Here is a 12,718-nt window from a genome sequence, read left to right on the forward strand (position 1 = left end):
CCAGGTGTTTTTAAATTTTATATCAAATAATTTATGCAACTGTCGTAACTTCCTCCGTGTTACTGTACAGACAGATGCACTCATTAAAACACTGTACTACTGAAGTTTTTATGAAGTTAATGTGCCCGCATGGATATTCCGTTTGAAGTCGGAATGTAAAAAATGTGTATGTACATCAACAGACTTACTGCATTTGCCTGATTTACATAAAGTCGAATAAATTAAAATAATGTGATTATGATATAGCGAGGTATGACACATTCTAATTTGAATACGTTAAGAGTATATCGGCTAGAAGGAACATTATCGTTGTGTTGCAACGTTTATCACTTAGATTTAACTGAACATCTTCTTTTATGTCTGACAACATCATGCTGCCGTTTCTTCATAAATTCTTTTAATGTAAGGGTTTTGAATTAATTTTTTGCTCCGAGATCACTATCTCTTCTTTAACACGCTGCAATATACTTAAATTTGGCGACATTCATTAAAAAAGAAACCTCATTCTGAAATTTATGATACTTACGATAATTCGGTTACATCAAAACATTATGATAGCGATGAAATGTCAAATAATGTTTTTTATCTGTCATATTTTTTGTAATAATGAATGTTACATTTTTTTTTCCGCCCTCAAGCGCTTTGATTTGCTAAGGTTATTAGTCACATTGTATAGCATTATAACATAGTAAAATTAATTTGCATTAAATTTTATGAACATTGCACATAAATGAGTTCATCCAAGTTCTTTAATGTACAAGGAATGCTTGCCGTTTATTGCCACATTGAGGTGTAGACTCGAGCCCAAATATTTTGTTGATGTTTCTTATAATGTATGACAAGTCTTAAATTCATCTTAAACAGGCACCCACACAATGGTGCACAGTCACTATAAAGACAAGTTTTAGGCGTGTGATGATTTTCCAGTGATAGTTTAGTATTGCCTGCCAGGCTTGAACAATTTCAGTAGGACAAAGTATGACCATACTGTGATAATTGACCAAAAGTAACTGACACCATTTACCTGAATGGTCATAATCATACTTTGTAATCTAACACTCCTGTAATTTACATTCCAGCCCCTCTCCTTTTATTGACCAATGTGAAATTGACCATCCAGCAATGGCTATTATATGACTAAATCAGAACCATTCTTGCCTGGACAGCGGGTGATTGTAAAGATTTTGAAACTGACATTTACTTCTGAATGAAGAGTATTTTGTATTGAATTGTTTTGAATCAAAAGCTTCAGTTAAGTCTACAGATTCCATCAAAAACATTGAAGTGTCATGTTGAGAATGAAAGTGATATGTTGTGTTTATGCTTGTATGTTTAAAGGCCTATAATGCCTTGGTTTATATTGTAGATGCCACACTCTTTGTTATAAACAGAAAAAAAGATCTCCGTTTCTTGTTAAGTCTTGTTTTAAATACTTGTTTTCTCATATATTTGCCAAAGGTTTGAATATTGATTAGCATGATAGAAAATATTATTGAATCTGTTGGTCGTGTTCACCTTGATCCTTTTATAGCTCGGAATATTTTATCCCCCTATTTGTGTTTGAAAACTATTTCAGATAATTATCAGTACTTCTGTTATAATAGTCAGATAAATTCATATGTTGACAACAAAGCTGCCAAGATGCCCATCTTTTACGTTGGTGGTAGGGGGGTGGGGTTACTTTTAAAAGAATTTGAAGCACTTTGGACTGTGGATAGACTACCTCCTAGACTATGATATATCTTTTTTACATTTTTATGATTAAATGTAGTGAACTGAGCCAGTCTATATTCTATGTCCAATATCATACATAATTTCAACATCATTCCTCTGTGAAAATCTCTCAAATAGACTGGCTTTTGTCTCTATGAAATTAAACTTGTCAAAAAAAGGAAAAATGTAGAAATGTATTATTATCAGTCTAGTGGCTAGTCTAGACTGTGGACTACGAGGAGCCGTGTAACTGACTCTTTTAAATGGGCAAATGTTATCCAGACCACTTCTAGAACCCTTGAGTTTGAGCCCAGGGCAAGGTGTTAGTGACAGTTTGATAAAAGACATTGTGTCTGAAATCATTTGTCCTCCACCTCTGCTTCATAGGGGAAATTGGCAGTTATACTTGTGGAGAACAGGTTTGTACTGGTACAGATCCAGGAACACTGGTTAGGTTAACTTCATGCTGTTACATAACTGAAATACTGTTTGAAAAATGGTGTTAAACCCAAAACAAACAAACAAAAGTTCTAGAACCCAGAGTCTTATGTCCTAAATGACATTCCTTTTTTCCCCCAGGAAGTTGTTGGATGATACTTGTACAAAAAAAAATTCAACAAACCACTAGTTATTATGTTAACTGGCAACCAATACATAATTTGTTCTGTTGAACCACAATGTTAAGGAGAGATCGAGACACTTTGCCAAGTTACATTTCCTTTTTTATCTGAGTGTAATTTTTTTTCATGATAAATGAGGAGATATATCATTTATATAACTGTTTTGCCTGATTGTGATTTAGTGAATGTTTTTTGACACAGAAGACCTGGCCCTAGTTTATGTACTCGAGGTCATTGTCCAGCCTGCTGTAACATAGGCTAAGTATGTCTGACAAGGTAGAGGTGTTATATGAGGTTTTTGGTTACATCTGGTGATATTTATGATACCTATAATTGTCAGTTTGTGTGAGGGAAATGCTGAAACAGCTTGTTCATACAAGTTGAAAAAGAAGAGATAGATATTTATAGGTTTTCGTTTTTTTATGGTCAGTTTAAATGGTCAGTTGAGCCGGTAGGTAATGTAAAAGCTCCAGTAGATGTCCTGTGGACACCAGTCTACTGTAGATAGCTTTATTATGTAGTTACCTCCCTTGATTTCTTTTCAGTATGAAGAAAGAAAAGAGGAATTATACCCTGTTGTTTTTTTTTACAATCATGTTAATCTGTTTTGTGTCCCCACGTAATAAATTAGGAGAAAATGATTAAGGTTCATACCAAGCATTTTCCTGCAGAAGAAAGATGAGTTCTCTACACTTTTTGGTGAGTTTTTTCTATAGGTCGAATCTTCATTGGGAAACAAAGTAAAGAACCAAAACGTTGCCACTCATCCAATAAAGTAATTAGTAGGTATAAATTTTTTATGCTTAATTATTCATTGTTTCTATTTGCAGGTGATCATTTACAGATCTGTCCACACGGGAGCACGTGCTGCACGTCAGACATGGAGAATAAGCTCAAGTCACTCAGTATGAAGGAGTATGAGTCAGTAGCTGATGAAGCATTTAGATTTATCAAATCAACATTTGTATCTAGAACAAAAAAATTTGATGGTAAGTAAAAGAAAATCATTATTATCGAAAGTTTCGGAACTTTTTAGCTGATCTCAGCAAAGGTTGAGTTTGTCAGCAGTTGTCCAGCAGCAGTACATTCTTTGTAATTGTTAAGTCTGCCAGCTTAAATTAGGTCAGTGGGAAGAGTGCAGATCTGCGGATGGTGAGGTCATGAGTCCAATCCTACTGGTAAGGCGTATGTCCCTCATGATGATTGATAATTTAAGACATTGCATCTAAAATCATTCATCGTCTTCGTTTGCTTCATATGGTGAAATTGGTAGTTTCTTGCAGAGGAGAGGTTAGTACTGGTACAGAATCCAGGAGCACTGGTTAGGTTAATTGCCTGCCATTGCATAATTGAATACTATTAAAAGTCGGAGCTAAACCCAAAACAAACAAACAAACAAACATTGACAGGTATAGGTGAATTCTTCAAACTTGGCTTGTAAGGATATCCCGAAATTAAGTGCAAAGAGTAAGAGTGATTGCCTGAAAATTTTTTAGAAAAAAAAAAAACCTTTAACAGCTGCATCTCATGAACTGTTTGATTTGTTATACCAAACTTGGCTAGTAGCATCCTTGCATGTACATCTGTCAAGTTAGTTACATAGCCTAGTGGTAGAGTGTCCGCTTTGTATGCGGGAGGTCGTGGGTTCGTTCCCCGGCCGCATCATACCAAAGATGTGAAAAATGGTACCAGTAAATCCCTTGCTTGGCGCTCGGCATTAAAAGGGAAACTGGCCTCTTCTCTCGTACCCCCGTTGAGATGGATTCCATCAGGAATGAGGTGTCGAGAGTGATTAATATAAGTTGCATAACTTCCTTCACAATCGACGTAAAATATATTATGTATAAACTAATAAGTAATATAGAATTTTTATTATACGCCCGTTTGAAAAATGGGACGTATTATGGGAACGACCCTGGCGGGCGGGCGGGCGGATGGGCGGGCGGGCGGGTGGGCGGCGTCCACAGACTTTGTCCGGAGCATATCTTTTACATGCATGGAGGGATTTTGATGAAACTTGGCACAGTTGTTCACCATCATGAGACAGAGTGTCATGCGCAAGAACCAGGTCCCTTGGTCTAAGGTCAAGGTCACACTTAGAGGTCAAAGGTCAAATCCAAGAATGACTTTGTCCGGAGCATATCTTCTTCATGCATGGAGGGATTTTGATGAAAGATGGCACAATTGTTCATCATCATGAGCCGGAGTATCATGCGCAAGAACCAGCTCCCTAGGTCTAAGGTCAAGGTCACACTTAGAGGTCAAAGGATACAAGAATGAAAACTGTCTGGAGCATTTCTTCTTCATGCATAGAGGGATTTTGATATAACTTGTCACAAATGTTCACCACCATGAGGCGGAGTGTCATGCGCAAGAACCAGGTCCCTAGGTCTAAGATCAAGGTCACACTTAGAGGTCAAAGGATACAAGAATGAAAACCTTGTCCAGAGCATTTCTTCTTCATGCATAGAGGGATTTTGATATAACTTGGCACAAATGTTCACCACCATGAGATGAAGTGTCATGCGCAAGAACCAGGTCCCTAGGTCTAAGGTCAAGGTCACACTTAGAGGCCAAAGGTCAGATACAAGAATGACTTGGTCAGAAGCATTTCTTCTTCATGCATGGAGGGATTTTGATGGAACTTGGCACAATTATACACCATCATGAGAGGAAGTGTCATGCGCAGTTCCTTTCTTTAGAATTACTTCCCTTTGTTGTTACAATAAATAGCTTATATTGTAACTTCTTCATTACTAGTCGTAGGGAAAAATCGAGACCACTTTTCTGTAGTACAACATGCATGCTACATCCAATTTTGAGGTGTATTTTGACCAATCTCTACCTGGTAAAGATTTTTGTGTGGACTTACAATTTTTTTTTGGATTTTTTTTTTTTTTTTTTTAAGATTAACTTCCCTTAGTTGTTACTATAAATAACTTATATGGTAACTTTTTTATAATTGACCGTAGGGAAAACCCAAGACCACTTTTCTGTGGTACAGCATAGATGTTACTTTCAAATTTTAGGTGTATTTTAAGGTCTCTATACCTGGTAAGGAGTTTTTTTTGGGGGACTTAGAAAAACAAAAGATTTACAATGATTACTAAACAACCACAAAATTAAAATACATTTGCAATACAGCAGCTAGAGTAAAGAAATTTGCTGTGACGGGCGTATATTGTGACATTCTGGCACTCTTGTTTTACTCTGCTGCAAGTTCCCAATGTCATGCTGCACCAGAGCTAAAAATAGAAAGACCCTTTAAACAACTTCTTTGGAATCTTTTATGTATCTCATCACACTCTATTATGGAAATTGATCTTGCTTGAACTTTTTTTTTTTTTTCAAATTTATTCTAAGAAATGAAGAAAAACCTGGTTTTTAATAATGAATGGAATAAAAAATATAATTAAAGTTGAATTATTTCATCTTGCAATAAATTCAGTAGCGTTCGAGTGTGCTGACATTTCTTGAAGCAGAAAAAAAGAAGATATACTGTAGGTAATATGAAATATTAGGCAATCCTCATGAGAGTTTACAGGCATTTTTGATGTGTTTATGACGTACTTCCCCACTGAGATTGTTTTTAAGATAAAATGCCAATAAACAGTGCTTGTAAAAAAAATAATCGGAAATTTTTTGCAGCCAACTGTCCTGTGAGTACATTTAGATATTGCGGTTCTACAGTTTTAAGTGCAATTGAATTACGAAAGTCAAGAATAACATGAAGCGTCATATTTTTTATGGTGTTTGGTTTAGATTATTGCGTGTTACATTTTAAATTTCACAACCAAAAGGGTTAATTTAAAAGAAAAAAAAGTACAGGTGTTCATTTATCTATTACACATGTAGTAGACATTTGGTTTTTTAGAAGTATAGAATTAGAGATTAGGTTATTTTTGATCTTGGAAGTTATGAATTGAAAGATTTGAAATAGACTAAAAGACGTCCAGTTTTATTCTCCGAACTAGAAGAAATCCAGTTTCATCTTCTGGACTAAAAGATACTGAGTATGTTTCATTCCAAACGCTTCTGGTATGAAAAGTTCGGCCTTTGTTATAATATAGTCTACTATTGATGATATTCCTAAAAGCAAAGATCGTCTTACTAGCAACAACAGCAGCAAGAAGCAGACGGCAATGATGGGCAGTAAAATATGCCTGCATTTCCTTTCATAAAAATGAAAAACAGACCAGACCTGTTCTATTTATTACTTCGATTAGAAATTGGTAAACAGTATCAGCTGGAGCAGACCCAGCATCCTTATGATGAAATAGCATTGTGTACCGACTGATTCTGAAATCTCTTCTCCAGTCAGGATGTAAACATAGACAGATAACCTTTCCTTCAGAACTACGCGTTCTCTTTATTACCCTAGTAGATCTTTATTAAAAAATATAATCTGTGCGAGAGAGGAAAAATTGGTTCAAAATGCTACGAGATTTGTCGGAATAAACAAGCAATTTTGGCATCGGAACAACGTTTGATTGATCTACTGATTCTGTAATCGCTTCAGTTTTAATGCAGATGTACGTAAAATAAAGTAGATTTTCCCGAAATTATTAACATTTTGAAGGAAAAAGTCACTTGGTTGAATACACAGCTGTGTTAAATGTGTTTTCAATGAATATTTGAGCCGTGCCATGAGAAAATCAACACAGTGGCTTTGCGACCAGCATGGATCCAGACCAGCCTGCGCATCCGCGCAGTCTGGTCAGGATCCATGCTGTTCGCTAACAGTTTCTCCAATTCCAATGGGCTTTAAAAGCGAACAGCATGGAGCCTGACCAGACTGCGCGGATGCGCAGGCTGGTCTGGATCCATGCTGGTCGCACACCCACTATGTTGGTTTTCTCATGGCGCGGCTCATTTATTGTCTGATACACATTCTTCAGGCTGAATTTTCTTTGAATTAAATCTGTTCTTTGCAGTTAAAGATATTTTGAAATATGTCACAATTTTACTTTGAATAGGAATTTCCCAAAATACATAACAAATCATGGGAAGAAGTACGAAAAGTTTATGGGTAAAATCAATATATAAAGAAAAATATTACTGACTTCTCTGGTAACTAATATTAATAACATACAAGATTAATGCACTATATGATTAAAAAAATATGTTATTTCATAACTTGTTCCAAGCCCTGTAGTAAGAAGAAGGAAAACTGATTGTCACCATGTGGCATCGGCAATGATTGTCCGCCGTATTGATTGAATGACTCAACATTTGAAATTGAGTTTCCACAGTAGGTGCTCGTTTTGTCTGATGACGAGCCAGCAGAGTTAATGAAATATTTCGCATACAAATTGTGAAAGTTGTGTGCTATTTTTAGTCATAATTCACATCTTGTTATATCGTTTCTCGTTCTTTAACAACATTATTGATTCTTACGATTAATACAGAAACATGATTAATTGTTGGATTCTTTGCGGCAATAACTAAATGAGCAAAAATGTTAAGTATCTGTGCAAATTGATCGTTAATTGTTGTTTTGATAGCTTTCCTAGCTTGCGTTAGATCAAAACTATTGACGTTTGTTTTTTTTTTTAAGTGGGGGGATGTAAGAAAAGGGGAAATTATAAGTTATGATTGGTAGATATAATTTTAAGAGTGATATTAAAATGAGCAATTACCTTGAAGCAATTAAGAAAAAAATGTTCTTGATAGTAAAGTTCATTGAAAAATTTATGCCTGTTGATTTTCTCAATTTAAATAAGCACCTGTCTCAGGTTTAGTACACTGAGTAGGCAGAGTTTGTCTGGTGCTACCTTAATAATTATATGTTACGGTCTTTTTAAGAAGAATTAAAACTTTCAGGGCATTGTAAATGGTTTTGTGATAGCACTTTGGTAAATTTTAGCATCAGTATTAGAGCTTTAGTAGGAGACTTTATCAGTGATTCTTTAACTGTTTAGATCAGTTTTAGTGCTTTACCAAGTATTGTTTTCTAAATCCTATTAAGCTTAAGCAATTTTAAGAGCTTTTAGTAAGCTTTTCCATATAATAATATTCAGAGCTCAATTTGAACAATTATACATAAAAATATAACTATATAACTGTAACATGGTCAAATGTAGTTTTTAACTCGTCTGTTTTTTTTAAAATAATCTATGAGGTATGGCAACACTTGATCGTCGGCATTGGCGTTGGTTAAAATTTTTGTTAATGTCCACTTTTTCTCAGAAACTATAAGAGCTATAGCTTTGAAAATTTGCACACTTGTTTATCGTCATTAGCTGAGTAAGTAGAACAAGAACCATAACTCTGACCCGCATTTTATCAGAATTTAGGGCCCTTTTTGTAATGTTTCAGTTTAATAAAATGTGCCAAAAAAGTATACAAGCTGATTAGTCACTGCTGTCTTTTCAGTAAATAGTATCACAGTATGTGTCTGTAAACTGAACCTGAATGGGGGGAAAAATACAAAAATCATAACTTTGGCAGTTTCTGGTAGGAAAAAAAATGCAAAAGATGGCAGAAATTAGGTGAAAATGGTATACACAGCAGTAGGAAAGCATAAAAACATATGGTGTTCATCTCTGACACGCACATTATTGTGAGACATAAAGCCTGTTAATAGCATAGGAAATAACACTCTCTGTCAACAGCACCCGGTGAAAAAAATAACTTGGAATTTTCATTCCTTGCCAGTAGGTTAAATGTTAGATATTCTTAGAAATGAAGTGATTGTTGTAATTTTACTGCTGTTAACCCTTAGCCTGCTGGCGGCAGATGATTCTGCCTTTGCGACCAGTGTAGACCAAGATCAGCCTGCACATCCGTGCAGTCTGATCATGGTCTGCACTGTTCGCTATTTAGTCAGTAAATTTTCAGTGAAAACCCCTTTGAATAACAAGTGGTACTGTCCAAATTGAAAGATGGACCAGTCCATTATAGAAATATAGCAGGGTAAGGGTTAATGGTAATCTTAGTCATAACCGTTATTAGCAAGGGTAAAACAAAGGGTAACAAGCCTTTTGTGATTGTCAAAGAAATTAGTATGAGCAGGGGTAAAAATCAAGGGTCTTGGGCCCTTGTGATTATATCAGAGAAATTGATGTGATTTGGGGTAAAATAAAGGTTTATAACCCCTTGTGATTATCTAGTCACAGACAGTGATATTAGCTGCTGGAGGTAAAACGAAAGGTCACAACTTGTAAAGAATGGTATGAGCAGGGGTAAAACAAAGGGTCATAACCACTTATGAGCATCTAGTCAAAGATATGGACATGAGCAGGGGTAAACCAAAGGAAGGGCCACAATCTCTTCCAACAGCCCCATATATATACTCAGCATTTTTGAAACCCACCCAGTTAGCTGAGTCATTAGAGCGCAAGACTTTACATGGAGAGGTCACAGGTTGGAAGATTCATGTCTGGTTTGTGTGGAGAAGTTGTCCGGTTACTGGTGAACTCTGTTTACTGACCATAGTTACTTATTTATTTCATGGGTTTAACATAGCACCGACACAAATATAGGTCATATGGCGACTTTCCAGCTTTGATGGTGAAGGAAGACCCCAGGTGCCCGCCCCTTCATGCATTATTTCATCATGAGCAGGCACCTGGGTAGAACCACCGAGCCAGAAGAATTCAACGCCCCGAGTGAGGCTCGAACCTGACCACAGTTACATCAGTAAGATGCAGTGGTAAAAAAGATTATAATCAATCAGATCAATCTTGACTTTTGTGAACTCATTATTTAGGACAAATAAGATATGCACAAATAACCCAAAATCATTACAGTAAAACCATATCAAAGGAACGTGCATTGAAGAGCAACGTCATAAATCTATACTGCCAAGTTTCAGCATCATAAAATTTATACTGAAGGATTTTTATTGTATAACAAATTTATAAAAAAAATAATGGCTTGAAACATCATAATCTTTCTGGCTGCATTGTCACAATGAATTTTTACAGTAGCTGATGTAGGAAAATGTTTTTGCACCTTTTTGACATTTCAGAGACAGTTGTTAAGCTAGGCAAGGCGTAATTTAGAAAATGGAAAAAACACTGAATTTGCAAAAAACGAACACGGGTTTGGTGTTCATTCATGTTTTACTTGGCGTTACTGTGAGCGTTTTTGCCAAAAAGAATGTTGATAGGGTTGAGTCATTACCTCATATACGTCTCACATTACAACGAGACGAAGTTTTTACTTTGCAACAGTTGAAAATTTACGGTTTCTAATTTCAGTGATTTAAATACGATAAGAGAGATGTAATTAAGAAATGAATACTTTTCCAGTTTTATGCACTGAAATGGTTGGTGTTATTTGTTGTATTGCATGTGGGACTATTTTTAGTTCTGTTAACGATGTTCGAGGGAAAATAAAATTTTAACGTTTCTCATAAGAAATTAATAGAAAGTTAGAAAGATGGGCATTGCTAAGTATAAATATTGCCAAGTTTGTAACAGATTTGTATTTAAGGAAGCCCTGTGCTATATAAAGAGAAAGTAGTTTGATTAAAAACAAAGACAAAACAAAACAACTGCACCTCCGAGCAAGATAAGTGCTTTGTTAGCTTGACTATTCATAGAATAGTAGAGCTATTGGACTCGCCCATGCGTCAGCGTCCGCGTCCCGATTTTGGTTAAGGTTTTGTATGTAAGCTGGTATCTCAGTAACCACTTGTGGGAATGGATTGAAACTTCACACACTTATTCACTGTGACAAACTGACTTACATTGCACAGGTTCCATAACTTTTTTTTGCTTTTTTACAAAATTATGCCCCTTTTTCGACTTAGAAATTTTTGGTTAATGTTTTGTATGTAAGCTGGTATCTCAGTAACAACTTGTGGGAATGGATTGAAACTTCACACTTATTCACTGTGATGAACTGACCTACATTGCACAGGTTCCATAACTCTATTTTGCTTTTTTTACAAAATTATGCCCCTTTTTCGACTTAGAAATTTTGGTTAAATTTTTGTATGTAATCTGATATCTCAGTATCCACTAATTGGAATGGATTGAAACTTCACACACTTGTTCACTGTCATGATCTAACATGCACTGTGAAGGTCCCATAACTCTACTTTGCATTTTTACAAAATTATGCCCCTTTGACTTAGCAGTTTTTGGTTAAGTTTTTGTATGTAAGCTGGTATCTCAGTATCCACAAATTGGAAAGGATTGAAACTTCACACACTTGTTCACTGTCATGATATGACATGCAGTACAGAGGTTCAATACCTCTACTTTGCATTTTACAAAATTATGCCCCTTTTTCGACTTTTGTATTCATTCAATTGACAAGGCTGTTGAATAGTCGAGCGTTGCTGTCCTTGGACAGCTCTTGTTATGTCAATGCAGTTATCACCTTTTTGCACTGAGGTGAAGAATGATTTTTACTAATAATTTTAACGATTTTCATTCTGTCTTCCACTGTAATAGTCAAAACGCTCAGGACCTGTATGTGTCATTCTTTGTCACCTTGTTAGCTTTATGGTAATAATTAAAACATTCCCTACACAGTTATTTGTCCTCCACTTCTGTTTCTATTGTTAATAAATTGTCTGTCTTTTGTGGAACAGTCGTTAAAACACTGGTAAAAAAATAATGAACATCGTTCTGTCTACTGGGTTCGTTGTATTATTGAAATATTTAAAAATTTCATAAATCAAACACAGACAGACATTTTGTAGTCAAAAGTTGCCATATATCAGTGTCTGTTATTAGCGACTTGCATCATTAAAATGACCAAAGAAGGTATGACTGTAATCTACAGTGTTGTAAATTAACTGGTTTTATGACAAGGTAAAACTGATAGCAAGTGTCCACACTGGCCTTACATTGACCTCAGCGGTAAGGTGGTAAGGGTGAATTGATACCATACACAAACAACAGGATTATGTTCAGATGAAAGGCATTTTAACATATCATTCAATAGTACTTGTTTAATAGCAAATGACTCAATCCAAGAACATAGCACTTGGTATGACCTATAGTCCTGGTGAGAGGGCATGCACCTAGCCAATGCAGATCAGTAGGGTTTGATCCAAGGAAGGGGCGACTTTTCTAGGAGGGAATTTGTCTTCATAAAAATTTTGTTCTAATATTTTTACAAAATTTATGTTTGATACTTGTGCTGAATTGATGCAGAAATGTAGTTTCTCAACCTGCCTCAATGCTATTAGCTTTTAATAGGAAGTAATGACTAGTAAGGCATTTATTGTATATGACAGTTTGACTAAATTCATTTTGTCCTTGGTGACAGTTTCATACATTATTCTGGAGAATATTTCCTTCTGTTGAGAGGGGTCCATGGAGTAGTTTTAAAGGATATGGTGGACACTTGCCTATGAAAGATTAAGATTGAAAGATTTTATACTTTTACAGAGCCTGATAATCCACAAAAGCCTGTATTCAGTA

At 35.6% G+C, this 12,718-nt stretch overlaps 1 protein-coding gene across 1 annotated transcript in view; it reads left to right on the top strand.

Moving 5' to 3' along the window:
* LOC123554608 (glypican-6-like) overlaps nucleotides 1-12,718 on the top strand; it is a 74,391-nt gene that overhangs the window by 22,911 nt on the left and 38,762 nt on the right. Inside the window, exon 2 of the mRNA XM_045344859.2 lies at nucleotides 3,164-3,322. Within this exon, the coding sequence (XP_045200794.1) occupies nucleotides 3,164-3,322 (159 nt within the window). The remainder of the gene's footprint in view (nucleotides 1-3,163; nucleotides 3,323-12,718) is intronic.

Source organism: Mercenaria mercenaria, chromosome 7 (assembly GCF_021730395.1).
Source record: "Mercenaria mercenaria strain notata chromosome 7, MADL_Memer_1, whole genome shotgun sequence".
Lineage (NCBI taxonomy): Eukaryota > Metazoa > Mollusca > Bivalvia > Venerida > Veneridae > Mercenaria > Mercenaria mercenaria.